Source organism: Diadema setosum, chromosome 7, assembly GCF_964275005.1.
Source record: "Diadema setosum chromosome 7, eeDiaSeto1, whole genome shotgun sequence".
Classification (NCBI taxonomy): Eukaryota; Metazoa; Echinodermata; class Echinoidea; order Diadematoida; family Diadematidae; genus Diadema; species Diadema setosum.
Genome location: NC_092691.1, coordinates 32,162,765 through 32,190,710, shown reverse-complemented (window position 1 = coordinate 32,190,710; position 27,946 = coordinate 32,162,765). Strand labels below are relative to the sequence as shown.

The window sequence follows — 27,946 nt, the reverse complement described above, 5'->3', positions numbered from 1 at the left end:
TTGTAATAACAGAAGGCTCTAGCTCTGTGCAGCACCATAGCGCCGCCGCGGCCGCCCCACCCACACTACCATGCATTGCACTCTTGAGAATCGAAGAAAATGGCATCTTCATCGAGCGCAAGTAACGGGGCTACGCCTTCTGCCAGCAGAATGCCTGATTTCTCAATTTTGAAGCAGCTCGCAAGGGAACATCTGGTCCACCTACTGGAGTCTGTTAGTATGATGTGATATTAAGTTGTAAATGAAAATGTTACAGGAAATCCAAGCCAGTTACGAAGAAATCAGAATGAGCATTACACGAATTTTAACGAATGGGACTGTTTGAATGTAGCCCGACCAGACGCTGTTACGCTATGCGAAAACAGCGTCTGACGAGCGCGGCATGCAGCCTCAAAGTGAGGAACCTCAACACAACTAGCACTACAAAACTTAGGAAAATGTATACTTTTCTCCTTTAAACAGAATACTTTACTCACGTTAAATGCATGTTTCTATTACAGAAGAATAGTTCGCCACACTGGGTCCATGGAGACCACTTGCGATAAGTCCGTGGAACAAATAAATGACACTTTCTGGCGCAATTCCTGACCGTCGGTACGTCGCGACGTACCATGTACAGCGACTGGGCTGTGTATAGTTAGGCCTGGCGTGAAAGATTGTGTACCGTGTGGACATGCTGGATATGATGATCAATTTCGGTAAGTTTCATTGCGTACATTTGAATACTGATAGCATCAGATGTAGAGTAAATATTGAAAAGTATACTCGTTGAGTTTGAGGTGACAAAAATGATGTTAAGTATCAAAATTCAAAGCTATCGTAATACGATTACGTCGCTCTCCTAGTGGTTGGTGGTCGCGCGCGTACAGCCCTGTCGCGACGTACCATGTACAGCGACTGGGCTGTGTATAGTTAGTTTGAATGTAACTTGTTATTTTCTTGACGCATGACGGTGAAGCCAAGGCAATGAATGCGTAAAGCAAAGCGTAGCTAAAATTGTATGGTTGGTCCTAACGGTTACTACTCATCGACCGCCTAATTTTTATTTTCTTCATAAGAATATTTTACACTGAAATTCACGTAAAAACTTTACCTACGTGATTGAGAAAAGTCAGCACTAAGAAATGCTGTTGTTCCCTTTTCAATTTGAACTTGAAGTTTCAGTGCAAAAATATCGCCGTCGTTGTTGTTGTTGTTATTTTAAAATTCAAGGCGTGTATCAATCATTTATGAATATTTATATATTTTATATAATCATCACGTCGAACTTGAGTGGCCTCTTTTCAGCTCCCCGCGGTGGCGCTCCTTTTTTAGATCGACCGCTGTTTTTGTTTTGACAATGCACACAAACTGAGTTGTATTGAACACCGTATTGTATGGTTGAGGGGTCTAGATATCGCGCACGAAAATTTGAAATGCTCTTATAATAGAAGTTATTCCATAATCGTACCTGAATTTCTCAATGAATATCACGAAAATGCAGAAAAATCACCTCCCAGAATCTCCTGATGATACGATGACGGAGTAGTGCGCTGTCGCCGTTTGTATGTCGGACTTTTTTTTATGCGTTCACCTTCTCGGGGTATGTAAAGATCGCGCAGCTGCCCTATGTAGTTTCATGCGTGAAAGTGTCTGCCCCTCTCTGCGGCTGTAGCGTGCTTCGGCTTTCGTAGAATATTATCAACGATCGATCGAACAAATTACGAATTCTATCAGCTACGATCATACGAACGAGACAAGCGAGACGACACGTCTAGGCTACAACATCCTTAAAAAAAAGATTTTAAGCAAAGGTAGGTAAATTATAAGGTAAAAAATTGGAAATTTAGTGAAAAATTTGTTCCAAAAAATTGGAAATTTAGTGAAAAATTTGTTTGAAATCAAAATTTCTTACCTGCTTTCTTCTCATGTTTAGCGGTTGTCAGGTATTTTTATTCCATGGGCGTATCGGCAAATTTTGCGCTTAGTCCTACGCGTAATATTGCTTGCTATACGCAGTTACGCTATGCGCGATCATTAAGTCCCTGCGCGAGACCTAGTACCCTTGCTATACTAAGCGTTCTGTGCGCCAAAAACTACGCGGTCAGTTTAAAAAAGGGTGGTCGATGTGTAGTTGAGCTACTGTTAGTCAGGTAGTGGCTAGTGCCAAATAAACAGGGAGAATGCAGTCGGTCGCGGGATGGTGTATATTCGTATGATCTAGCCTCTCGAGTTTCTGGATTGATGACAGGCACTCACAATGACCTGGGGCTGAGTACCGAATCACTACAAATTAAAGTTAAACAGTATACTTTATTATCATCTATATAGGACGTTTTAGCGGCGCATTAAAAATGCGTATTGTAGTCCGCTCAATTTTTACCGTTCAATATCAGAGCATATTGAACGAAACGCATAGGCCAACGTATTAATTCCCCATAGGCTATCGTTGTTACTTGCCGTTCAAGATCATACCATATTCAATTCTGTCTCGTCTATTGCGCGAGCGCTTGCTGAATGCGCAAACGCTTGCTACTAGTGCGCATCGTTTTTGTTACAATTCACAAGCGCGCAAGCATCTTGCTAGTTGTTTGTTTCATGTACGCAGTTTTAGGGGCTTCCCCTTTTCAGCGCTGGGATGTGACTGCCGAGTCAACTTCAAAAACGAGTAGAAGCCGGGTAATTTTGTGCAGTTTACAAATGTTTGCTCTACTTGATTGTATAGATGATAATAATTATATTGGATGGCCTTGATTCATGGAATACCAGGGAATATTGCACTCGTTAGGGCCAATATTGCACTCATCTTCGATTCGTGCAATATTGGCCCTAACTCGTGCAATATTCCCTGGTATCCCATTCAGAGCCATCCAATATAATATAACTATTGATCTAGACAAACAAAACGTCTGTTAAAAAAATCATTAAAAAAAAGGATTTGTGTGTGTGTGTGTGAGTGGCTCTTGGGTATGTGTGTTGCTTAGTCCACTGCATTAAAATACTAGTATTACGCAAATACCCGGTAATTATCAACTGCGATGGCGATGGTATTCGTGAGGTGCCTCAGGCCAGGCCAAGCCAAAGGATTTCCGAGACACCTCAAGGATCACTGACGCAATGTATCCATTGCCCAAGAAATAGGAGATGATTGTTTGCTTTATATCCCACACTTTTTTTGCACCGTGCATAGGAATACATAGGTTGTCACCACTTTGGGCCTCCCCCCCCCCCCCACTTGTTTCACCCCGAAGTGCAAAAGTGGCACTAGAAAAAAATAGCTAGAAATTGTGAGTGTGGTTAGGCCTTTGTTTTTGTTTTTGTGTGGTATTTTGCATGTCATCTGAATAAACCCTGAAGTGGCACCAGAAGTTGTGCTGAAGGCCCCCACCCCTTTTTTTTTTTTTTTTTTGCCTGTTAGCTTATGAAACCCAGAAGTGGCACAACAAGTATAAAGCGGGCCCCCCACGTTTTCAAAAGTGGGGTCAGCCATGTAATGAAAAAGTCAGATAGATCTCAGTTGCCAGTTGGAGGGAGAGTGTACATTCAGAAATCTAACAACACTTATAATAGTAATACGTGTATTAAGGAAATTTCAAGCTGATGACTTGCTGTCTTGTAACGCTATTGGAGTTAGTCACGTTCATTATCATGCTTATGTAGCTCCACTACATACTGAAACTGTAAACCTCAAACTATCACAGTTAGATGCCAGATGTCATTCATTCAAATAGACAACTCAGATTAGCCATATAGATATCACTTGATATTTCTTGAATGACTCAATGACACTTAGGCCTGAATTCACGAAGGTGGTACAAATGAAACCATGGTTTAAACCATGGACGAAAACCATGGAGCGCCAAGTGTCGCATCGAATATTTTGTTACGAAATCAGTCATTTTGTCGATGAAATGATTATTTTGTAAGGAAATGACATCATTTTGTAACTAAATGAACATTTCGTCCACGAAACAATAATTTTGTTAACGAAACGGTCATTTTGTCGACGAAATGACCAATTTCGTAACTAAATATTCCGTGGGACACTTGGCACTCCATGGTTTTTGTCCATGGTTTAAACCATGGTTTCATTTGTACCACCTTCGTGAATTAGGGCCATAGGGTTTAAAAGCAGTCTTTACTGATTTTTAACACATTGAGGACACGCATTTCCCATAGACACTTGCCAGAGTATACTCGGGACTCGTCATCAATTGGTTAAGCAAGATGCAGACCCATTTCAAAAATGGTTTGACACTCACTGCCTATCTGCTGAAGCTAGCTCCTTCTAGCAAGCTGCCATCAAGTTTAATTTGATATTTTATTGTTCCTGAAGTTAGGCTTAGATGATTACAAATGGTTCAGAATCTACATTATGATTAGACCATCTCTGCACATCTTGACAAAATTGCAAGTAATTGCAGTCAGCTGTTTGTTGTAGAATTGTGAGCTCATTCGCCTCTCGATTGTTTTTTTTTTTTTTCAATGTATGTATTGATGCTATTTATCAATTTGTGTATTTGTTTTCATTCCAGATGCCCGGTGGCAAAGATTTAGTGATAGAGCCAGACTTAATGAGACCTCTGGACCGTGTAGCAGGGGCGCAACTGCTAAGGGTAATGTGTCCTCTTACTGTTACTCTGTATAGACGTATGACATAATGATTTGCAAAAAATATGTTCATGGTGGTACTGGTAGGGTTGAAAAGTTAGGATTACAGATTTGAAGTAGTATTTGTGTAATTAAAGGGTGAGTTTCAGTGTAGAGTTTAAACATTTTGTCCCCATCAATGAATATGTTTATGTCTCTGACAGATTTTAGTGCAGTGAGACTCAAATTAAATGACAAAATTAACTACATATAATCAAAACACCACACATCTGCACTGCTAAAGTTCACGAAATCACAAAGTTTGACATCCTGGAGAGGGATTTGTACATTACTTATTCTATCAACCTCAGAAACCCTCTGAAAGAATACCAACTTCAGATACAAATCCTCATTTGGGATTTATGTAGAGATCCATGAACTGAATAACTGAGCAGGTATTGACTGACTTTTCATATTGCTCCTGCTTCTGTGAAATTCCCTGGTGAACTTGGACAAATGTCATATTTTACACTTGCATGAAGCTGCTATCCATCTTTAGAATCTTCTCATATATTTTTTCTTCCCCAGAGCCATGGAGTTGACAAAATCTTCAAGCTTGACACAGACTCTTTGGCGGGAGGTGGCTACGGGTAACATATTTTAATTTTTTGTTCTGTTGTATTCACATCTTACAGATACAGAAATAAATTATGTCTTATTATCATGACAAGAATGACACCATATTCTATGGAGAGATATGTCTACTCCAGATTTTTTTCAACCTCCTTCAATTGGATAAAAGTTTGAAAGTGCTGTGAAGGAAAACTTTCAATTTTTAACACAGTAAGAAATTTTTGTATGTTATATGTTTTGCCATCTTTATTATTCAGATGACAAGATCTATATTTCACAAGAGATCTCACTGCAAGTCATAATCAAACTTGAGTGTGTGAATGCATACCAGTATTTGTCTACAGCAGTGCGTAATGTTCCTTCTTCTCTTTTCCCCGTTAGGCGTATGTATCTGGTCAGACCATCAGCCCATGTGATCCAGCGCATTGCAAGTAAGGTTTGGTGTGGTCGCTCTGGATTTGTGAATTTTTCAACCCAATTCCCCTCCTCCCCCCTTCCCTCATTTAGAAGAGAAACAGCTCAATTGTCTAAATGTATCGCCAGTTTGGATGAAATTCTAGGTTTTATTATTAAAACATGAAGAGATTCTATTCAGTTTTCCAGAGGGTGGATGTGATAGGGAAATAAATATCATCAGTTGAGAACCAGAAGGGCGCTATCGTATTCTAAGATTTGAGCATAAATGAAAGCGAAGCAATCAGTTTTCATGAAATGAAAAGTTTTTTCAATCAAAAGTGGGTAGATTTATAAGCCTTATTCCAAATATCAGGTAAACTAACACCCTTGTGGTTTTGAATTGTCACATTTTACTGAAAAAAAAAATACACCATAGTGTAGAGGAGATCAAGGTATACATTGTGATACCAATTTGCTCAATACCCTCCAAAAATTGTTATAATGCCCTTCTGGCTCTCAGTCAACAATATGATCAATGGCATCTGATCTCTTCGTCAGTTATGTGTTTTTATTAAACCCTATTCTTAAAGGAGTAATAGTAAGGACAATCTGCTAAAGGTACTTGAATTGGTGATGTTCCAACATTGTATTATCTTACCTTAACAAGATCAGACAATGCATCAAATATGCACAAAAGGGTCGCCTTTTATTACTTCAGTATGTACAATAAAATAAAGCTACGAAGATTACATATATGTATTGTAACTTGTAAGTGCATGAAGGGGTTTTCGTTTGATTTGTTAGTGCTATACATGAATGCAATAACATTACAGTAGTGATTAATTACTAATGAATGAAACTGCCTGACTTGGTCTACTCTGTTGCTGCATATTTTTTTCAGGTGGAAATAGAGAGCATACACATATAAACTTTTATGTAGAATGCATACCAGAGAGTAGCAAAATATCAGGAGTGCCCAACTGTTATTTGCTCTAAGAAACATCTTGTGTTGTGTAACTTTTGTATCCAGGTCAGATTCGAAGTGACAAACATAACGAGAGACAACGACGGTACTCTATAATCTTTGTTCCAAGAAAGGTGAGAGGATAATGATATTCATGGATGGTATCTTTTTTTGTACCTCCGCCAAGGAGGTTAGGTTTTTGTCGGGGTTGATTTGTTTATTTTCTGGTTTGTTTGTTTGTTTATTTTTCTGTCTGTCTGTCTGTCTGTCACTTTGCAAAATAACTCAAAAAGTTGTGTAAGGATTTTGATAAAACCTACAGGAAAAGTTGATTATGACACAAAGAACAAATGATTAAAGCCAAAACAAAGTTCTGGTACGCCTGCAAAAGTTGTCAAATTTCGCTCCCAAATGTGAACGTATGCCTAGGAAATGTGCAGAATAACGCTGTAATAACAAGATATTCGATGGGTAACAACAAAAATGCGAAATATAAACCAAAAAGGTTCAGTCTCAGAACTTACCCGAACGGGGTCAGACTAAACTCGGACTCGGGGATAACTCGGCCTCGCTTTGACGGCGGGCTGAGTTGTATTGGTTGTCCCTCTGGATTGTACAGTGTTGTACTATGGGAGCGGCCTGTATAAACTATGTTTTAGCGCTTCGCGTTCTGGCTACTCGCAGTAATGGTCTGAGTTGTTACAATGCGCACATCAAAAACCTCTTTGGCGCGCATGCAAAATTAGTGTGCGCCTATCAAGCACCTCTAAAAACAATCAAAGACGCTTGATAAACAACAACAAAAACTTCAAATACCGCGCATCTCAGCAACTGAGGTGATGTGCGTATAGGCTTGAGGACCGCGCGCTGTCCATTTGTTTTGTACAGGATTAGCACGCACTTTCCTGTCTGTTCAGTTAGGCCTCATTTGGTATTATACAGTAGAATAAGGCGATCACGAACTGCGTGTAAATTGTCTGAAATAGGGTCGAGTTCTCCCTGAGACCGAGTTAGTCTGGAGCCTTCTGGAATAAAAGTCGGTTTTCCGACTTTTATTATTTTTCTCAAAATACTCCAAAACGACTCATCATTCCGACAAACCGCGTCAGCCAGGTAAGTTTCTTTGTAGACTCTTTCAATATATTGCAAGCAAATATGAAATGGTGCCAGACGGGTTCTCAAGCCCTTACCAGAACTTTGTTTTCACTTTAAGTTTTGGTTGTGATCTGGATAACCATCTAGATCGAGGATACTCTTTTTTTTTTGTTGTTGTTGTTGTTGAAAGATTGTTGTTGGCATATAGGGTCATCAAATGAAGGAGTTCAGATTGCTCATATTTTAGGTGTGCATACACGCACAGAGCGCACACTCAAGGCGCAGCGTGCAGTAAGCTGTTGATGAGGTAGACCCCAAGACACAACAGGCTTCTTTAATCATTGGGAAATAAGGGCGACTTTCAGCATGTGTATTTGGGGAAAAATGAAGCTGTTTGGTGGAGGTCTGTGCTCTCTCAGTGCTTTTCTAGTTACTCAGTGTTGTTGTCACTCATTGTCCACTCAAGTCAGTGTTGCATTTGACTTAATTCCAATAAATCTAGTGCTGGTATATTAAACGATATTCTGTGATAACCATGGTGCCATTATTTATTGTTCCTGTAAAATAATGGGGAAATGCATGAAAGATTCAATTTTGGGAGCTTATTATCTGGTCACAATATCTCGACTTGATATGATTAGAGAAACTTCAATTTTCTTCGATTTTCTGCTGTGGTTAACAATTGTCAATCAGATTCATTCTGTTCATATCTCCCCTCCCCCTCCCCCCCCCCCCCCCCCCATTTATTTCCTCTCTTTTTTTCCCAGCTACATGTCTGTGATATGATTCTGGAAGAAGAGGGTGTATTTGCTGGTGAGTGTTTTGTATGGGGAATATGAAATTCAACTTATATATTCTTTTCTCATTGTGAGTTACCCTCCAGAGTATTTTGACAATAACATACTTCAAAAGTACTTCTTATAATCCCTACCTGTGAAGGAATGCCATGGTGTGTGAAGGCTTCTCTCTTTTTTTTATGGATGTTTTCCCTTGTGGCCCAATCTAGCCACTGAGAGAGCAATAGTCTGGTTTTTGCACTAATAAGATGGGTTGAATATATTTTTTTCATCATCTTTCATGTTAATGGTAAAATTGTTCAACCTACATGTAGCTTTGGGGGAATTGTACATTGGCTTGAGCTAATTTGATTTGATAGTTTAGCTGACAGTAACCCTGAAGTTTTGGCATTGAAGTTCAAAGATCATAACGTTTACACCTTCTTCTCATACTGAATTTCTAGAGGCAAATTTGTATTGTATACAGGTGTCCTTGTTGAAGAATGAAAGTTGTCTGATATGATTCTTTTTTGGTACATGTTTGTGAGGGCTGAGCACCACTAGGAATATTTGTTGGTCTTGATGTCATGAGATGTGAAAAATGCAAATCATAGCTAAACTTGACAGCAGTGACATAAGGGCACATAGAATCCACACATATTCAGGTTTATACAACGGTCTGCACAGGCCCAGAGGTAGGGTTGCAATGTTTGAAAATAAAGTATTAACATCAATTTCAAATAATTCCTTCTACTTCTACCCCCCCCCCCCCCAATCCAGATGTTACAATGGAAGAATTTCGCCTGGATCTCTTTCCTCTTGATACTGATGTCTTGTCCTTGGAGCTGCCCGAGTTTTTCAGATTATTTTTTTTGGTGAGTCAATGACCAGGTCGATTTCTCAAATACATGTACATGTCCATTTGATACACATTTGGATTCCTATGCATATTTGTTGTTATTGAACAAGAAGATTCAAATCCTCTGTAAAATTTAAACCAACTACCAAGGTACTGTCAGTATCTCATGACAAAATACAAAATTCAAACATAAGAATACTGCTCTCTCTCTCTTTGAATACACACACACACACACACACGTGTATAAGATCTCCATTTAGTATGTCTACAGTCTCCCCAGAGAGATCCGTGGACAATAAGACAACATTGTCAAAGTGGAAATTTTCGTGATGTATGAAAATTTTCGAGCATTTCGCGCAGCCACAAAATAAAAGCATGCAATTTTTTTTTTTTTTTGCTTGCTATGTGTTCCAGTAATTGATGCCTTGATTCCACAGAATTAAAAACATGCAAAATTCATCTTAACCAACCGAGTGCGAAAAATTGCTTCTGCAAAAATATCCATTTTTATACATATATACAGAACTTGTTTGGAAATCCGTAGCCATTTACTTGAGGTGTCTCATCATAAGTAAATTGCAGAATTTTACTCCTTAACTCATTGAAGACTATTCCCAATTATACTGGGTTAGGTTTTTGTGGAAAATGTGTGTTGGAGCAAAATCAGCCCGCCCTCAACAGGTTAACAGTATAAGGATAAAAAATCACAAGTTCTGGAAGTACCGGCAGGTTTTTCCCAGAAAGTACAATTTATCACACCATGTATGCCAGGGTTAAAGAAGAAAGTATCATACAGCATTTAGGATCCTTCTGCAACTTTCTAAACTGAAATAGTACATTTGATTTTGTATTTCATTATGCCCACAGTCATCATAGTATCCAAGCAACTGCACATGGTGTCAAGTGTCAATCATTGCCAATAACAATGTGATGGTGCCACAATAACAATAACAAACTTTGTGGTGAATTTTATTATTTTTTTTTTTTTACTGGCTCATTGTTTCTTGTATGAATGAGCAGATGCTTCCATTCCATGGCATCTGTAAAATATAAGAACTGTAAATCATGTGGAGGGAAGCTTGGGATAATAGTATCATTACCTCCGCCAAGGGAGGAGGTTATGTTTTCGTTACTGTTTGTTTGTTTGTTAGTTAGTTAGTTTGTCCGTGTGCAAAATAACTCAAAAAGTAGTTAATGGATTTAGATGAAACTTGCAGGAAAGGTTTAGAATGATACAAGTAACAGATGATTGAATTTTGGGAGTGATCCGAGAATTTTTTGGGAATTTATGAAGGATTTTTGATATTTTGGCAGGTAGGGTCAATGAACTTGGAAGTTCAGGCTGAGCGTATTTGAGGTTTGCATGCGCGCACTAAAGTGCGCGCTCTAGTTTCTGCTAGGGCGAGGCGCGCCGTGCAGCTGAGGGTTTATGACGTACCAAAGGCTCCTATATTGGGAAATCGGGCGACTTTCAGCACACAGTGCTATAACTATAAGTACGTATGGGTGAAAATCACTGATATCTTTATGGAAGAACAAGACCAGTAGTGGAAATGAGCTGCATGCTTGGTGGAGGTCCGAGGTCTCAGAGTGCTTTTCTAGTTGTTGTGTGCAGTCTTGACTCAAGCGTTAAATGTCTCCCCCTCTTGGCAGGATGGCGACCAGACTTGGATCCATACCATAGCAACATCTCTCGTCAACATCCAAGCTCTGTTCGGGACCATTCCTCATGTCTACTACCAGGGACGCTGCTCAAAGGTGACCCATTGAGCAACTTTGTATGAATGTTGTTGTAAGAGTTTAGAAGACATTGATTCATTACAAGTTAAATAAATAAAAGACCTTGTATATGACAACAGTGGTTTTAGTAATAGCTCTTGATCAGCAAATATTGCGCTTACTGGATTTATGAGGTTTATCAGATTTAAATGTTGACAAAGGGAGACTGGCACATGTCTATTAATACTCAACTATTTTTCATCAAGATGTTTGATATTTTATATGATTTTTGTTATTGTTTTTGTGTGTACTTGTTCTCATTTGCATGGGTTCACATTCTGGTAGATTTCCATTACGTAATCCTTTGTGTCATTTCTGAAATTGATAGTTATGATTTTCACATGGAAAAACAAAGAAAGATGACAGGAATAAAAAGAAGTGAAAGCTTTGTGGTAATTCCTTTGGAGTGTATGATTTGAACAATCATGTCTACATACTGCAGAGAGTGCATATTACAATTTTTCTGGCATACATGTACATTCTCAAAAGCATTCAGTATAGGATATCATGTGAAATAAAACACAGTTTTGGGTTTGAGTCACTGCATATATATGCTCTTTAACCCTAACTAGGCCGGGCTATTTAGGTAGATCATAGAGCCGGGGGGGGGGGGCCTCCCAGGCCCCCCCTCCAGATCTCGGCCGTCGACCGCGCGATCGCGACGAAAATTGGCACACACATTGCCTATGATGTAATCTAAAGTACTACGAAGTTAGATTTTAAAAAATTATCATTTATGCTAAATTATGCTAATTTATGCATAATGATGCAATGAAATCAGACAATTTGGTATAAATCACAAAATAAAGCTCAAAATGGGCACATTTTTTTGTGCAAATATTCTTTTTAGTGTCCTAAGCAAATATAAGAGAAAAAAATTGAGCCATCTGAAAAAATTTCTTAAGTATTTTATTGTTTTTTGAATTTCTTATATATTTCTTTGTTTTTTCGACTTTATTTTTTCCATTGTTTTTTCGATGAAACTTGTCCAAGACATTGCTCCGAACAAGAAAATATGTTATTAATTGATTTTAATCAATAAAACCCCAAAATAATCATGCTTTTATGAAATTTGACTGTAAGCACAGTTTCCTTTGAAATTGTACACGAATTCATGCTTTTGAGCAATTTTTGGTCTGACATGCACATACATATTTATGCGAAACTTCGGAACCGTGCACTCGGGCATCGCAAATTTGGTATGAAAAGATGCGGGAGACTCGACAGAAAAAAGTCATGAAACGTCGCGGCGATAGCTTTTCGCGTTAGCGATACATCGCGCGAAACGTCGAGGGGGGGGCCTCGGAGGCCCCCCCCCCCCCGGCCTAGTTAGGGTTTTTAAACTGGAATATCCCCTGTAGCTATACTTATGGGCAGTTCACACATTTTCATTATGCACAGCATTTGAAACAGTTGTCAACAAGATTTCGTCCATCTTCATAAGCTACTGAATGCAAGATGATGATGAATCAGCCTACATATGTTAATAAGTATAAATTTAGATTGATTTGTTTTGTTTTATACTGTGTTTCTATTATTCCCCCTCGCTCAGATGGTGTGGGACATGACCAACACCCTTTTGTCCCTCCAAGGTGGGGAGCAGAAGTCGCCCCTGAAGAATGAGATTGGCCACCTGTTCCTCATTGACCGTGAGTGCGACATGGTCACCCCAATGTGCACTCAGACCACGTACGAGGGACTGGTGGATGAGACCTTTGGCATCAGCAGCGGTCAGTGGCTCTCTTCGAATTTCTGGTCACTTTCTTGATAATCAACAACTGTGATTGATGTGACATGTCAAAGATAAAGGAAGAAATATCAGACTGAGATTGAGTAGTAGAGATCACTAAGGTTAACTGAAATCTTCATTTGTCAGAGCTCAACACTAACTTTTTTGTCTGGTGGCCCGTTCAGGCCACTAATGAAATGTGATATTCTAGTGGTCCAAAAAAAAAGAAGAAGATATGTAGTGGCCCAAAATAAAAGCAAAAGTCATAACCCATTTTTAATCTTTGTTGCCCAATTGGGCCACCAAAAGATATATTTGGTGGGCCGACACCAATTTTTAGTGGCCCTGGGCCACCATTACTGTCGAGCCCTAGATTTCATGACATAGTAACTTACACAAATACGACTGTATCAATGTTCTCATGAGTTATATTTGGTTTTTGCTTTGTTTTCTTGTCTTTTGTTCTTGGACTGCTTGGTGTCTCTAATGCTGACTGACATATCCTTCCCTATTTTCCTTCAGATATGTCACATGAGGTAAAATGGGAATAATTAACAGTGTATAGGAAAAAAAGGCCATTGGATACCAATTTTTCCCAACAAAGCCTTCATCAGATCAAATCCAAATTCCATTTTTCCAAAACTTATCAAATAATAATAATAATATAATAATATATCAATTTATAAAGCGCAAAACCTATAGACATATATTCTTCTGCGCTGCAAAAGCTTCTGATGTGCTTAATAATAATAAACAATTAAATGAAAAGATGTGTTTTTAGCCGTGATTTAAAAACTGCTACGGTTGGGGATTTCCGGACTTCTAATGGTAGATCATTCCAGAGTTTGGGAGCAGCACAGGCAAATGCTCTGTCTCCCAGTGTTACTTTTGTTTTACATGTTGGAATTTGTAAAAGGAGAGTGTCCTTAAAACTGCGCAAATTGTGACTGTGTCTATGAGATTTGAATATTAATAATTCGGATATATACCTGGGGGCTTGACCAATGAGTGACTTATACACAATCAACAAAATCTTGAACAATATTCGTTTACGAATCGGAAGCCAGTGTAAGTCTTTCAGAAGAGGAATAATCCTTGAAAACCTGGGTTTGTTACAGATAAGCCTTGCGCAGGAGTTTTGGACTCGCTGCAGGCGCCCAACTTGAGAATCAGGGAGTCCATATAATAGCCCGTTACAATAATCCAATTTACTGACAATGCATGCTTGAACGATCGTTTTCATACTGTTCTCATCAAAATATTTCCTGATACGTCTAAGATTATATATCATATGGTATGATGATTTACACACATTTGTGATGTGTGCTACCATGTTCAGATGTGTGTCAAAACACACTCCAAGATTCCTAACAGTGGAAGATGACTTTATGACGGTGCTTCCAACTGATATCCCATCAAAAGAAAGTTTAGATATTTGCTTGGATGTGCCAATCAATAACAGTTCAGTCTTACTGTCATTCAGCATGAGTTTGTTTTGCAGCATCCATTCACGTACATAATTAACACATATTTCCATGTGAGTGATGCTTTGCTGCTGAGCAAGTGCGTCAGGTGTGAACGACAAATACATCTGTGTGTCATCTGCATAGCAGTGACAGGATACACCAGGAAACTTTTCATACACATTTTTGATCAGATTACTTGTGTATAAAGTAAAGAACAGAGGGCCCAGCCGAGACCCCTGTGGGACTCCAGAAGGCACTGGGAAAAAATCTGAACCAGTACCATCTATATCGATCTGTTGATATCTATCTGCTAAGTATGACTTGGTCCATTTCAGAACAACACCATCAATGCCAAAGCAAGTGTTCAATGATTTCACTAAGCGAGAATGATCTATGGTGTCAAAAGCACTGCTCAGATCTAATAAAAGCAATATAGTTACTTTCTGATTGTCCATAGCCATCAATATGTCACTCTTGATTCTTAACAGTGTTGTTTCAGTACTGTGGAATTGTCTATAAGCCGACTGGTTAAAAGGCAGGAGTGCATTAACATTAAGGTGATCAACAATTTGCTGATGGGCAGCACCTTCAACCAACTTAGATACATACTTCAGGTTACTCACAGGCCGCAGATTACAAAACTCCATATCTAGACCAGCCTTCTTCAAAATGGGTTTAACTAAAGCATGTTTCCACTGTGAGGGGAATTGACCAGTTGCCAAAGAGAGATTGATTAAGGATGTTAAAACAGGAATCAGTGCGCTATCACATTGTAAGAGAATCTTTGTAGGCATTGGGTCTAATGCACACGACTTTTTACTGAGCTTAGATATGAGTCTTTCAACATCATGCTCTGAGAGTGGCTTAAAGCTTGTGAACATTGGTGCACTGTGTGAGGTCTCTTGAAGAGAATCTGTGAATGGTTTGCTCAGCACGTTCAATCTTGACTCAATGTCGACGTGAATTTTCATTACTTTGTCATGAAAAAACTTGCCTAAGTCATTCACAAAGGTGTGTTTGTCAATGTGCTGTGGTATTACAGGTTGCTTATTGGCTATGTTCAACAAAGACTTCACCACGTGAAACAAACGTTTTTGGTCGTCTTTGTTTTCCATGACTAAATCATTGTGATACTTTCGGCGGGCTTCATTTAACAAATACAGCATAGAATTACGTTCTGACTTGTAAATATTCCAATCTATGTCTTTCCTAGTTTTCAACCAACACTTTTCAGCCTTCCTTTTCTTCCGTTTCGCGGCCCTGACAGTGTCAGTGAACCAAGGTACTTGGGGACGCAAAACAACTTTCTTTGTTACAACAGGTGCATGCTTATCAATGATGTCACTCAGTGTAGCATCATACAATACAGCCAGTTCATTGACATCACTTGGTATGCGCTTACACAGTTCACTTTCAACAACATCTGTTTTTAGGCTTTCAATATCAATCGTAGACAACCTGCGAAAAGACAATACTTTGAAAGGCAATGGAGGTTTGTATGATTTAAGACAGCACATAACAGGGATATGATCACACAACAGAGAACCATGTGGCCAGGGCTGGCCGATGACAATATCATCTGACTGCCGACAAATCAACAAGTCAAGGGTGTGACCACGTGTGTGTGTGCTAAAATCAACCAATTGCCTGCAGCAAAGAGACTCAAGGAGACTCGAAAAAGATCTTGACTCAGCATTGATAACATCCACATGAATATTGAAATCTCCTGTAATTAGCAGGGGTACATTCGACAACAAGTGACACTGCATATAATCATTAAATTCAGGTATAAATGATGAAACCGACACTGGATGTGATTCTGAATACGGCGGTCTGTAAATATTGATCAATTTCATATGAAACGTGTGATATGAAATAGAATACTCAGCGAACTCGAATGAGTCCTTCTCACCAGCATCTACCATATGAACATCAATTGTCTCTCTGAAGACAAGGCCAGTTCCACCGCCACGGCGGCCACTCCTCGGTCGATGAACAAGACGATATCCGGGAGGGACAAGTTCACGAGAGACTGCCGAATGTGTGTCTTTTAACCAGGTTTCCGTCATGGCAATCAAGTCGACATTGCTGTCGCAGATGAAATCTTGAACAAGAGCGGTCTTATTACACACTGACTGGGCGTTCATGGAACACAACTGGAGATTCAAGGATGATATTGGCTTGTTGTTACGTGAGACAGTATTCTTCTTGCGGCCTCCTCGAGTTCCTCTCCGTGTTCTCTTTCGTTGAATTGCACAAGACTTGATGATGTCGCAAACGTCTCGCGGGAGTTGCAGTTTGGTATGTCTCCATCGCAGAAGTTCACCTGGGGTGTACTTGATTTGACGTTGTCCATGGTGAGATGTGCCGTGGCAACCTGACGCAGGCGATATCTCTCCATTTTGGGTGTTGGGTCCTGGGTTTGGATGAACATCGCCATCATGGAGAATGTCTAGTTGAAAGGAGGCAGTGCAGTTTGGACTGTATAAAATTCTCCTCTTTAGAAAGTGCCTTCTGGTGAATGACCCATGATGAAAAGGATGTAGGGCAGACTGGCCACTGCAATGCACTGGATCACTCAGAAAAGCACAGAGACAAAGAGCAACAAATACTCTGAGATGAATAGGCTGCATTGTGCCTGACTTGTAATCCAGATGTTCACGTTCATCCAAGCAGGAACATAGTAGAATGTGCTACTTACACAGTGATGCATAGGAAGCACAGGGCACACTGAGTACAGCAAAATCCAAATCCAAATCCATCCAGAAATGAATATATCAAAATACTGCGTAAAACCGACACTTCACTGATAGAAACTTGTCTAGCAGTTTCTGAGCACTATTACATAGATGGTGGTAATAGTATAATCAAATGAAATGTCCAAAAAACAAGCAATCAGAAGCTTTTTTGGAGAGCAAGCAAAAGCATGTGCAGCATGCGTGTGCGCTCAAACAATAGAACAAAGTGAATGTTAATGAAGTATAATTATCAATCTTTCTTTCTTTTTTGTAATCTTAGTCTTTTGATGGCAGCATTTGGTGGGATATTGGGGCAATCTAGAGAGGGGTAGATGCAAGTTGAGTCTGAATCATTTGAAAAAAATTCATTGTTGATTTCACATTCATTATCATATGATTTACACATCCATGTTAACAGCCATTCCATTCCCTATTCTCATTTTCATTTGTACATTCCCTTTCCGATATCCCATTCAATATCCATTGTGTTTCCATTCGCCCGTCCATGTCCATTTCTGTTTCAATTTCTGTTATTTGTTCCTGTTTGCACTCCTTTTCCGTGGTCAGACCCCCTATTTCCACTTTTGTTTGTATTTGCAATTTCATTCAGCTTCAGTTTCCCTCTCCTTGTCTGTATGTCTGTATTCATTTCCTCATCTGTTTCCGTTTCGCAGGTTATTGCAAGTTTGGGCCTGAGATGACTGGAGGAAAGAGCCTTTCCTTTTCCATTGTCAATTCCCAACCCCCCCCCCTTTCCACTGTTGCTTGCATTTACACTTTCATTCCATTTCAATTTCCATTGCCATTTCAGTATGTCTGTATTAATTTCCACATCTTTTCCATTTGCCAGGTTATTGTTTGTTTGTTTGTTTTGTTTGTTTGTTCATTTTCCATCTGAGAAGATGGCTGGATAGCCCATATTCAGCTACGTTAAGCTGGTCTTCCATGGGGTCCAGTTGGATGTGAGGTGGGACCACTTCACCGGGTTTAACACCCTGCTCTTTGCGATGAATGAATGAAGCGGGATCTTAATACGTACATGAGTTGTTACTCTCTCATACACGGGACCTCCATTTTATGTCCTATCCGAGGGACAGAATGTTTTGCCTCTTGCTAGAGGGGACGGTATGCTTACACACAACATTGCTCAGTCCAGACTCGGGTTCGAACCCGGGCCGCGTGATCGTGAGGCAGACGCGCTACCGACTGAGCCAACTCACCGCCCTATTGTGAGTTTGGGCCTGAGGTGACGGGAGGAAAGATCCTTTTCCATTGCCAATTCTCACCCCCCCCCCCCACCCCATTTCCACTTTTGTTTGGATTTACATTCTAATTCCATTTTAATTTCCATTGCTCTTTTAATATGTCTGTATTCATTTCCACATCGTTTTCCATCTGCCAGGTTATTGTGAGTTTGGGCCCGAGATGACGGGAGGAAGAATCCTTTTCTATTGCCAATTCCACCCACCCACCCCCACCCCATTTCCACTTTTGTTTGCGTTTGATTTTACATTTTCATTCCATTGCTATTTCATTATGTCTGTATTTATTCCCAACTCTATTTCTGTTTCCCAGGTTATTGTGAGTTTGGGCCTGAGGTGACTGGAGGAAAGAGCCTGAGATTGCTCCTGACAGCAGAAGACCAGGTGAGATTGGGTATTGGCTTAAGCCTTTGTATGCCCTGCTTAAACGGATGGTACAGTTGTAGTTGAGATGGGGAATTCAGATTTAAACTTTTTGCAAGATAATTAGAAACCACTTACGAAATATTAAAGAGCATACAATTCTATGAGGCATTCAAAGTTTTTAAATGGTTGAGATGTCCAAACACAAACTTAACAAAATAAGGTACAGTTTTAGTCGAGATGGGAATACAGATTTTAACTTTTTGCAAGATAATTAGAAACCACTTATGAAATATTAAAGAGTATACAATTCCTTAAAGGTATGCAAGTTTTTAAATAGTTGGCATGTCCAAACACAAACTTAACTAAATGGTCCTAATAAAAGATGGGCCTCACCTTCTATTAGGATCTCTTTGTTTCTGAGTATCTCGGCCATTTCAAAACCAGTTTTCATGAAACAAACTTTGAATTCCTCTTAGGGTTGTATGATCTTTCTATTTTCACAAGAGGTTTCTCTTTATCTCACAAGTAAGTCGGAAACCTGAAGTCAAATCTCAACCGATACTTTACCAACCCTTTAACCTGCCAAGTTTTATCATTCAGTAATCTGGCCAAACGTCGGCTAGTTGTAAAGTTAAATAGCAAGACCACTCAGGTGTAGCAATGTGCTTCAATCTTACAGGAAGGCCATAATCCCACTAGGGGGATTTATTTAGCTATTTAGATGTCTACTGTATATGCCATATATTTTGCAAGTTTGTTTTTTTTTTCTGCAAATTTCGTGAGTGTAGGTGCTATTTGCGAATTTAACAACACGCAAAATTATTAACTCTGATCTCGTAGTAAAATATAAATGCACGCATGCATTTCTCCATTCATTATTGAACTCCATGATAGTGAATTTAACCACTCACAAAATTGTTGGCAAGTTGCGATTCACGTAAAATTAGACTCGCTAAATGTATGGTGTATTTAGTTGACAATTAGTTTCCAGGCATCTGTGTCAATTGATGAACGAAGCAAGTACTCCAGCATATGTGCCAAGTGAAGAGCAAAGCACTATAAGACTTGATACGCACACACCTTATTTCCCCCCCCCCCCCCCCACATTCACTATGGTTGATGTAGTGAATTATATTAAGTATATGTGTCCTCCTTTAACCTTATAGATGTGATGCTATACTTGATTATTTGTTCCATGACACTGATTAAAATTGTGTCTTGTTCCATTCAACATTTTTGAAGCATCTCAAAGCTCACAAACTGTGATTGTATGTTACCATGTCAGTGGGGTCTGTCAACCAAGATGAATGGGTAGATGTGTATTAAGTTATACCAAATTAACTTGCTTATTTTAATATGTTTTTTTTTCCAAGCTTTCTCACAGCTTGTATCTGTCATTTAATTTTGAATATTATGTGCAGGAACTCTTTGCATGAATTCAAATTTACTGTATTAGGTTACTATGATAAATGCCATTGATGCATTGATTTTGAACATTAGCTCAATTTGATATAGCTTGCAAACATCCAAAGGTAAATAATTTGAATTGCTGTGTAGTAAAGAGTAGGACAAATATCTGACAGAGATATAAATTGATATTTAATGACATGATGAAAATTGAAGGCAGCCTTTTTAGTAGGAGATACAGTTTTACCAAAAGATATTGCCCTCATCATGGCCGTAAAGTTTAACATTCAATAATGCAATTGGTCTCATTTCCAAAGTGGCTAGTATTTGTAATTCAAGTATTATTGGCTGAATGGTTACATTTTTATCCCCCTTTATCTATGTTTCATGGATGGGTCGTGGTCATCTATGGTTCAGCACATTTGAATGGCAAAAGGCTTGTGTGACATTCAAACCTTGGCCTCTGTACTGACAACACACATCACAGCAAAATGTTCCATTTCTGGTCCTATTTCAAGAATGAATTATTGCTAAAAAAAAAAGGTAGAAAATTATACACTCGATCAAGTATGACAGTTTACCAGTAATAACACGAAGTGATGTTGAAAAATACAAAGCAAAACTATTGTTGGTTTTGTTGTTGTTTTTGTGTGTGTACTAGTATCACAGAGCTTAAAATACACAAAGATTTCTACACCATAAAGTGTTCCTTTAGTAATGGTAGGTATGTGTGTTAAATGTGGGAGAGTATGAAAACATAAAGAAGGCTAGATGTGACAGACTAAATTTAAAAGCACAACCACACTTCACAAGGCAGGTCCACAAGGACAAGTGACTATTGGCTACAGTGTGTAGTTCTTGTAGAGAGGCTGTATGTAGGAGGTCCATAAACCAGACCTTTGACTATAATGAGTCGTGCTTGCCAACGGTCACCCTGCCTGTCTGTCCATTTGCTTTTCTCCCAGCTCTTTGAAGACATCAGAAATCGCCACATCTCTCACGTGTTCTCCTACCTGAGTGCCACGGCCAAAATGGTGCAGACGGGATACAACGTGAGTTCTACGCTTTCTCGATGTGTGGTGTCAGAATATGATAGATTCATTTCAGTGTTTTGGGTTTTTTTTTTTTTTGTATTTGCTGAGTATAAGGAGACTTGTGCAGTCTTTTGAAGGCCAATTTTACTTGTTTTTCAAAAATGTCCTTCTCTCTGTTGGGGGGGGGGGGTAAAAAAGCTGTGAATTACAATGTCTGATTGTCTGTCACATACTCTGTAAGCTTTTACAGCTGGTAAAATTTGTATGTGTGTGTGCTTGATTTTTTTTCCCCAAAATTTTCACTGATATTCTTCTCTTATTTTTCTATTTTCATGCAATGCAATGTAATAACAGAGTAGCTACACACTAGTATCGCAGCTTTCTAGCTGTTTGGTGCTCAATGTCAAGAGGTTTATGTACTTCCCTTTGGCTAGAGATGTTTTCCCATACGTGTGTGTCTCCTTGATATCAGATTCTAGGCCTTACCATGAGACAAATTACTGGAAAGCCACAATGTAAAGTTAAGAGAAATAGACCAAGCAAAACAGGAAAGGCTGTTTTCATAGTGGTATTTTCTCGTCGTGGAATCTCTACAATCTCAGAGTGTGCGTCTCTGGTTTCCATCTGTGACTATTTGTATGTTGTTTTTGTATTCCTTTTTGACGTGAGAACGATATGTAGTCGTTAGATAGACCTAGGGTGGTATTCTGAAATCCTTCCTAGGAAGAAATTTCTTCCTAAGTCAGGATTTTTTTCCTAAGTGGTATTCTGAAAATCTTCCTAAGTTTTTTCCTAAGTAGACTTAGGAAGAAACTTAGGAAGGGGGCGGGAATATGCAAATTTCTGACTTAGGAAGAAGTTGGTATTCTAGAATGCACTTAGGAAAGAATTTTGGGAAAATATTTAGGAAAGCTCCACCCCTGTCCTAAGTACACGTTGTTAAGAATAGCAAACTGCAAGCATCATGATAGGCACGCTTGTCAGTCATTACGCGCACATGTACTTTGATGCGCGAAATGAGCGTGAGAAAGGGGACATGCCGCGCACTCATGTATTTGACCCTACGTCATAATAATATGTGATTGTCATTGGTGAGTTCCTTGTGATACGGCATTTTGTATTGGCTTAGGAAAGGACGTGGGCGGGGATAAGGATGGCCTAATTTGCATTAAGAAGTTCCTAGGAAAAAATTTCAGAATACCAATTTTGTCTTTCCTAGGCACTTCCTACGTTTCCGACTTAGGAAGAAACTTAGGAAGAAACTCAGGAAGATTTTCAGAATACCACCCCTAAGGAAGGGTTTCTGAGATCACTCAAGGGTGACCCGATTCAAATTAGTCATCTTTCCCACAACTTTTTTTTTTCAAGTTTTAAGCGATTAACTTGAGAGTCAGCACACATGTGGACAATTAGTAGATTAGCAAGTTACACCTTTCCTCCATAAATGATGCATTGCCATGGTAACAGCTTTTTTGAATGAAAATCACAGAACTTGTGAATTTAACTCATTCCCTCTGTCAGTTTTTCAGCAGTATGCTTGATATCTGGAACATGGGGGTTATCTGGCTGAGTGGCAAATGTAGCAAATTGTAGATTTCATCAGGGTTTGTAAACAGTTGTGATCAAGTTCGTAAACAGCTGCAACTGAATTTTCAGAAAGTTTTCATTGTTGCTTATATTTTCAAAATTCCTTTGTGACGAGAAAAACTTTATCAAAATCTCTTTGCGACAAGAAAAACTGCGACAATGAAAGCTTCGAATTTGACTGCAGTTGTTAATGAACCCTGACAAAACCTAAAATGTTAGATATGTTGGTAAAGCTTTGCAAACAAAATGTTAATCAGCTATTTCAAAAAATGTATACTTACCACACCTATGCTCACATTGACTGTACTTTAATACACAAGTAACCCCTTCGCTGTACAATGTTCCAAGGGAATTTTAGGAGGCACAGGTCTGCAAACTTTGTCTCTCTCTCCTTGTTGTTGGTTTGCTCTGAAATCTCACTGTTGTTGTTTTCTTACGCAAATATCGTTAATATTACTTGTGTCTATGCTTCCTTCCCTTGTGATTGGCTGAGAATTAATCTGTTTTTTTTTTTGTTGTTGTTGTATTGTTTCACCCTGCAGAAAGGGAGACAACTGAGTAATATAGGGGACATGAAGACTTATGTGCAATCCGAGCTGAAGGACCTGAAGCAGAAATACAAGTCGCTCACAATACGTAAGAGGAGAAGCCGCAGAATCACTTAGTCCCCACCTCACGTGGTTTGAACATACGCTGGTGTGAACACGCCTTCAACCTTGTCATTCTTTAATATGCATGTAACTGATGTGAGAGGTAGTCATACACACTTCTATGTCACGAATTGAAAATGAGGGGACTTTTGCACATAGTGAAAGACTCTGTTAACCTGTTGAGGACGAGTGCCGAATATACTCGGGTAGGTGTCTATGGGAAATGTGTGTTGTAGCAAAATCAGTATGTCCTTAACGGGTTAACAATCTGACATATGTTCTGTCTCTCCTCTCAAAAGACCTTGGAACACAAATCCAAAGGATTTATCTTTTAATGTATTATCTATTAGGAAAAGGATAATAACATTCACAGTCTGAACTAGAAAAGCACTCTGAGAGCGCAGACCTCCACCAAGCATGCAGCTCATTTCCACCACTGATCTTGTTCTTCCATAGAGATATACAGTGATTTCCACCCATACTTATAGCATTGTATGATGAAAGTCGCCCGATATCCCAATATAGAAGCCTTTGTTATGTCATAAACCCTCAGCTGCACGGCGCGCCTCGCCCTAGCAGAAACTAGAGCACGCACTTTAGTGCGGCATGCAAACCTCAAATACGGTCACCCTGAACTTCCAAGTTCATTGACCCTACCTGCCAAAATATCAAAAATCCTTCATAAATTCCCAAAAAATTCTTGGATCATTACCAAAAGTTAATCGTTTCTTACTTGTTTCATTCTCAACCTTTCCTGCAAGTTTCATCCCAATCCGTTAACTACTTTTTGAGTTATTTTGCACACGGACAAACTAACTAACGAACAAACCAACGATAACAAAAACATAACCTCCTTCCTTGGTGGAGGTAATAATAATTACAGACTTGCCAACTGTTGTTGTTGTTGTTGTTGTTGTTGTTGTTGTTGTTGTTGTTGTTGTTGTTGTTGTTGTTGTTGTTGTTGTTGTTGTTGTTGTTGCAATATTTAGTACTGCTTTTTTCGGGGGGGGGGGGGGGGAGTTGGGGGTCAAAAATATGGCAGGTTTTATGGCAGATACTGTTTTTCCCAATCTTTTATACTACTCATGTATATTGCAGGAAAGATGAGAATACTGTTTTCCACCTAAAATACCCTTTTCACCCCTATGAACACCATGATACTGTTTTCAGGGTTGGCATCACTGTAATGATGGCGGTCTTATGCTGTTTGAATAGTGGACTTGCTCCAGATTCCATTTATGCTGGTAAATTTCTGCTTTGCCGTTGATTATTTAACAAAATTTCTTCACCTCGAAGGTCTGATATGCTATTTAGAAGGGAGGATAATAAACAGAAAGGTGTTAATTTCGCCAATGCCAATGGGTCGTCAGCAGCACACCAGGGATCACCAGTGTTTTGGCCATTTAAGTACTGGACACCTCCCCCTGGCTGGCCTGTGCTGTGTTGGGATTCCGTAGACAGCACCCCCATGGCGTCTCAAAGAGCACTTGCATCAATTACCTCTCTTCACTACAGATTCCCAACACTCTCTCTACACCCCCTATTCCCACCACCCCCCCCCCCAAGCCTTCCCAACTATCCATGCAGATCCTGTCTCCGCTGCCCCACAAATCCTCTTAATCCACCTTCCCCCTCCCTACCACCTACTCCCATTGCTCTGACCCACCTCCTTACCGATCGTCCAGCAAATCCCCTACACCCCACTTCCACAGTATGCACCTCCGCACTCCACCACCTTTTCTCACACTCTTCTCTCAACTCAGCATACCTATCCAACTTTCTTTCCCTTGCCTCATCCATCCTCGTTTCCCATGGCACAGTCAGCTCCACCATTGCTAACCTGTGCACAGACCTAGCCACCAGCACCATGTCCGGCTCAAGGGCAGTCACCACCACCTCCTCTGGCACTGTACAGTTCCCCTCGTCCACCCGCACCTCCCAATTGTCCCCCACTGCTAAAATCCCTCCAACATCATCCCCCTGACCCTTCCTTCTCACACTGCATCTCACCCCCTCCTTCACAAACCAAATTCTCCTCGCCCTAGGAGGCCCATTATTCTTCCTCGCCTCGACTGCCACCCTCGCCACTCCCGCCATCTCCTTCAACACCTGGTTGTGCCTCCATGTATGGGCGTGTAATGATCCTCCTATGCTGACAAAATATGTTCTAGTGAGCCCTTTGCCTTGTTGCACACCCTACATCCACCATCCTCCACAATGCCCTATCTCTAAAGATGAAACGCCCAGCTTTGGTACTCTTGATGATGACATTCTGGGCTATACGCTCGTTTTTGCCCATTAGCGCAAGGTATTATCCAAAGATTATTTTGATTTTCCAAACTTTGCAGACATAGGAGCTTGTGAAGTCATCATTGACAAGAAGAACACCCAGCTTGACTTTGAGGAGCATCTTCAGACAGAGCATGGTACGGCCAGATAAAAACCTAAGTGACTGATAGGTAGATAGATATAAAGATAGATAGATAGATAGATAGATAGATAGATAGATAGATAGATAGATAGATAGATAGATAGATAGATGGATGGATGAATTGATGAATATATGTGACCCACTACAACAAAAGGATCCTAAAGTCGCTGAAGGCTGAGCCGAGAAAATCAAGTGTGAAATTACATCATCAAAATTGGTCCAAACAATCGGATTTCTGTTTTTTGCATAATTTTGTAGTCTAATGTTTTGTCTATCATCTGCCAAAATTTCGAAGCTAAATGATCAAAGGAAAGGCAAGAAATCATCGTTTTTCTGGGCCATGGTTTTGCGACTTTCAACGTAACAGAAACATGTCCGAAGGTTTGGATTTAGCGCTGCAGCTAGACTCCGCCCCTTGCAACGAGGGAGTATTCTTATTGGTCAGTGCGTGGCATCCTGATTACTGATTGGTCATGTGTAGACCGCTGGCGTTAAGCTTGAATGAACATCGCGGAGGTCAAAGCGGTGAAAAGTGTCTCCCCTCCCCATGATTATGATAGCGTCGGAAGGAAAACTTTGAAGGTGTTTTTTCTTGAAACTCTGATTTCCTCAACCACTTGGCATGCGCTAGTAAAATCAGCGATATCTCCGCAACCGAGTACTTTTATGAGTTGCGTTATATATGAAATTAAAGAAGAAGAGTAAGGGAATAATGTCATGCCATTTTCAGAAAATTGTCCTCCCCCGACTTTTGGATCCTTTTGTTGTAGCTTGTCACATATATCTTTAATATCTTTAATCATACAGAGATAGAATCATTGAATGGTAGATAGATGGATAAATGAATAATCAATATATGTGTATAGACATAGATTCATTTAAGGATAGATAGATAGATAGATAGGCAGATAAATAGAGTGACTGTGCATGGATAAATATATGGATAAATGTCCAGAAGGAGGGATGGTAGGATTTGTTTTTGGATGGTTGGATTGATCAATGGTTTGTAATTAAATGACTAAGTTTTACAGTGGGTTTTCCTTGGGAAAGCTTAGCTTGCCAAGTCACAAGGTGTACACTGCAGTTGTAATGTACAGATAAGCTAATGTTACTATGACTCATTTCATATCCAGACTTTGCAGATGTCTACTAACACAATATTTTTGAATGAAATCCAGCGTAGTGCTGTGAGTTGTTATTTAGGTAGCTTGTAGATAACTACAGTAAAAGCATACAAATATTTCTGCTTGCAGTATGTACTACTATGTAATGTCTCAATTCCATGGAATCAAAAACATGCGGAATTCGTCCTACTCTGCATAGCATGAAAACTTACTCGCAAGAAAATGTCCACTTTTACAATAAAACTCGTACCTAATCTTTCCAACCCACCTACAATGTAATTAAAATTCAAATGAAATGATGCTACACCCCGCGTTCACATTGGTCCCCGCGACGCGGGGAAAGTCCCGAGCTGTGGGACTTTCTCCTCCAAAACCATAATGTGAACGCTCGCTGGGACTTGTCCCCTCGTCCCCGCGAAGCAAGTCGGGTACGGGGACAAGATTTGGAGGGGAGAGTGACCTTGGGGCGCAATTGATAGCGTCCAGCTGTGGTCATCAAATGTGCGCATGCGCTATGCCTGGATTCAAGTGGCAGAGCTCGCTCCAAGCCCCAGAGTGCCCCCACAACTCGGGGACAGATGAGATACCAATGTGAACGGTCAGTCGTAAAAAAGATAAGATCTCTTGTGGCTGTCCCCGCGTCGCGGGGACCAATGTGAACGCGGGGACAGTTTCCTGACAAGATAAACTCATGGACAAATTAAGATAGGTTGACTTGATTATTTATGAAGTTCTCCTTCTTCCCCTGCCTTCTTTAAGAAGAAATGATGATAGTAGAAATTCTTGACAAGTTACGCTTTTTGAGATTTGTGACTGTCAAAATTATAAGTATTATTATTATTATTATTTTGCAGCAATGCTTGAAGGGAGCAACATGAAGGACAACTTCACATTTGTGGAAGAGCAAATTGATAAGCAGGTATGGCAACATAGCTTAAATAACCAGTTTTTAGTCCCCTTCACGCACATCCGAAAGAAACAGTTGTTGAAAATCAATTCTTACAACACTATGCTGAAAGCTTTCCTTCTTTAATGTTAATACACACAGACAAATTTGAACACTGATGATACGCCTGGCAAA

General features: G+C 39.7%; 2 protein-coding genes across 2 annotated transcripts in view; both read left to right on the top strand.

Moving 5' to 3' along the window:
* Positions 1-27,946, top strand: part of LOC140231283 (dolichyl-diphosphooligosaccharide--protein glycosyltransferase subunit KCP2-like) — a 175,773-nt gene that overhangs the window by 35,985 nt on the left and 111,842 nt on the right. The gene's annotated exons all lie outside the window — the stretch shown is intronic.
* LOC140231181 (vacuolar protein sorting-associated protein 33B-like) lies at positions 100-27,898 on the top strand. Its single transcript, XM_072311329.1, has 14 exons — positions 100-213; positions 4,515-4,595; positions 5,158-5,219; positions 5,584-5,633; positions 6,629-6,696; positions 8,425-8,470; positions 9,214-9,308; positions 10,946-11,050; positions 12,624-12,801; positions 18,580-18,650; positions 21,005-21,091; positions 23,203-23,296; positions 25,659-25,736; positions 27,720-27,898. The coding sequence occupies exons 1-14, from the start codon at positions 100-102 to the stop codon at positions 27,896-27,898; spliced, it is 1,308 nt and encodes a 435-aa protein (XP_072167430.1).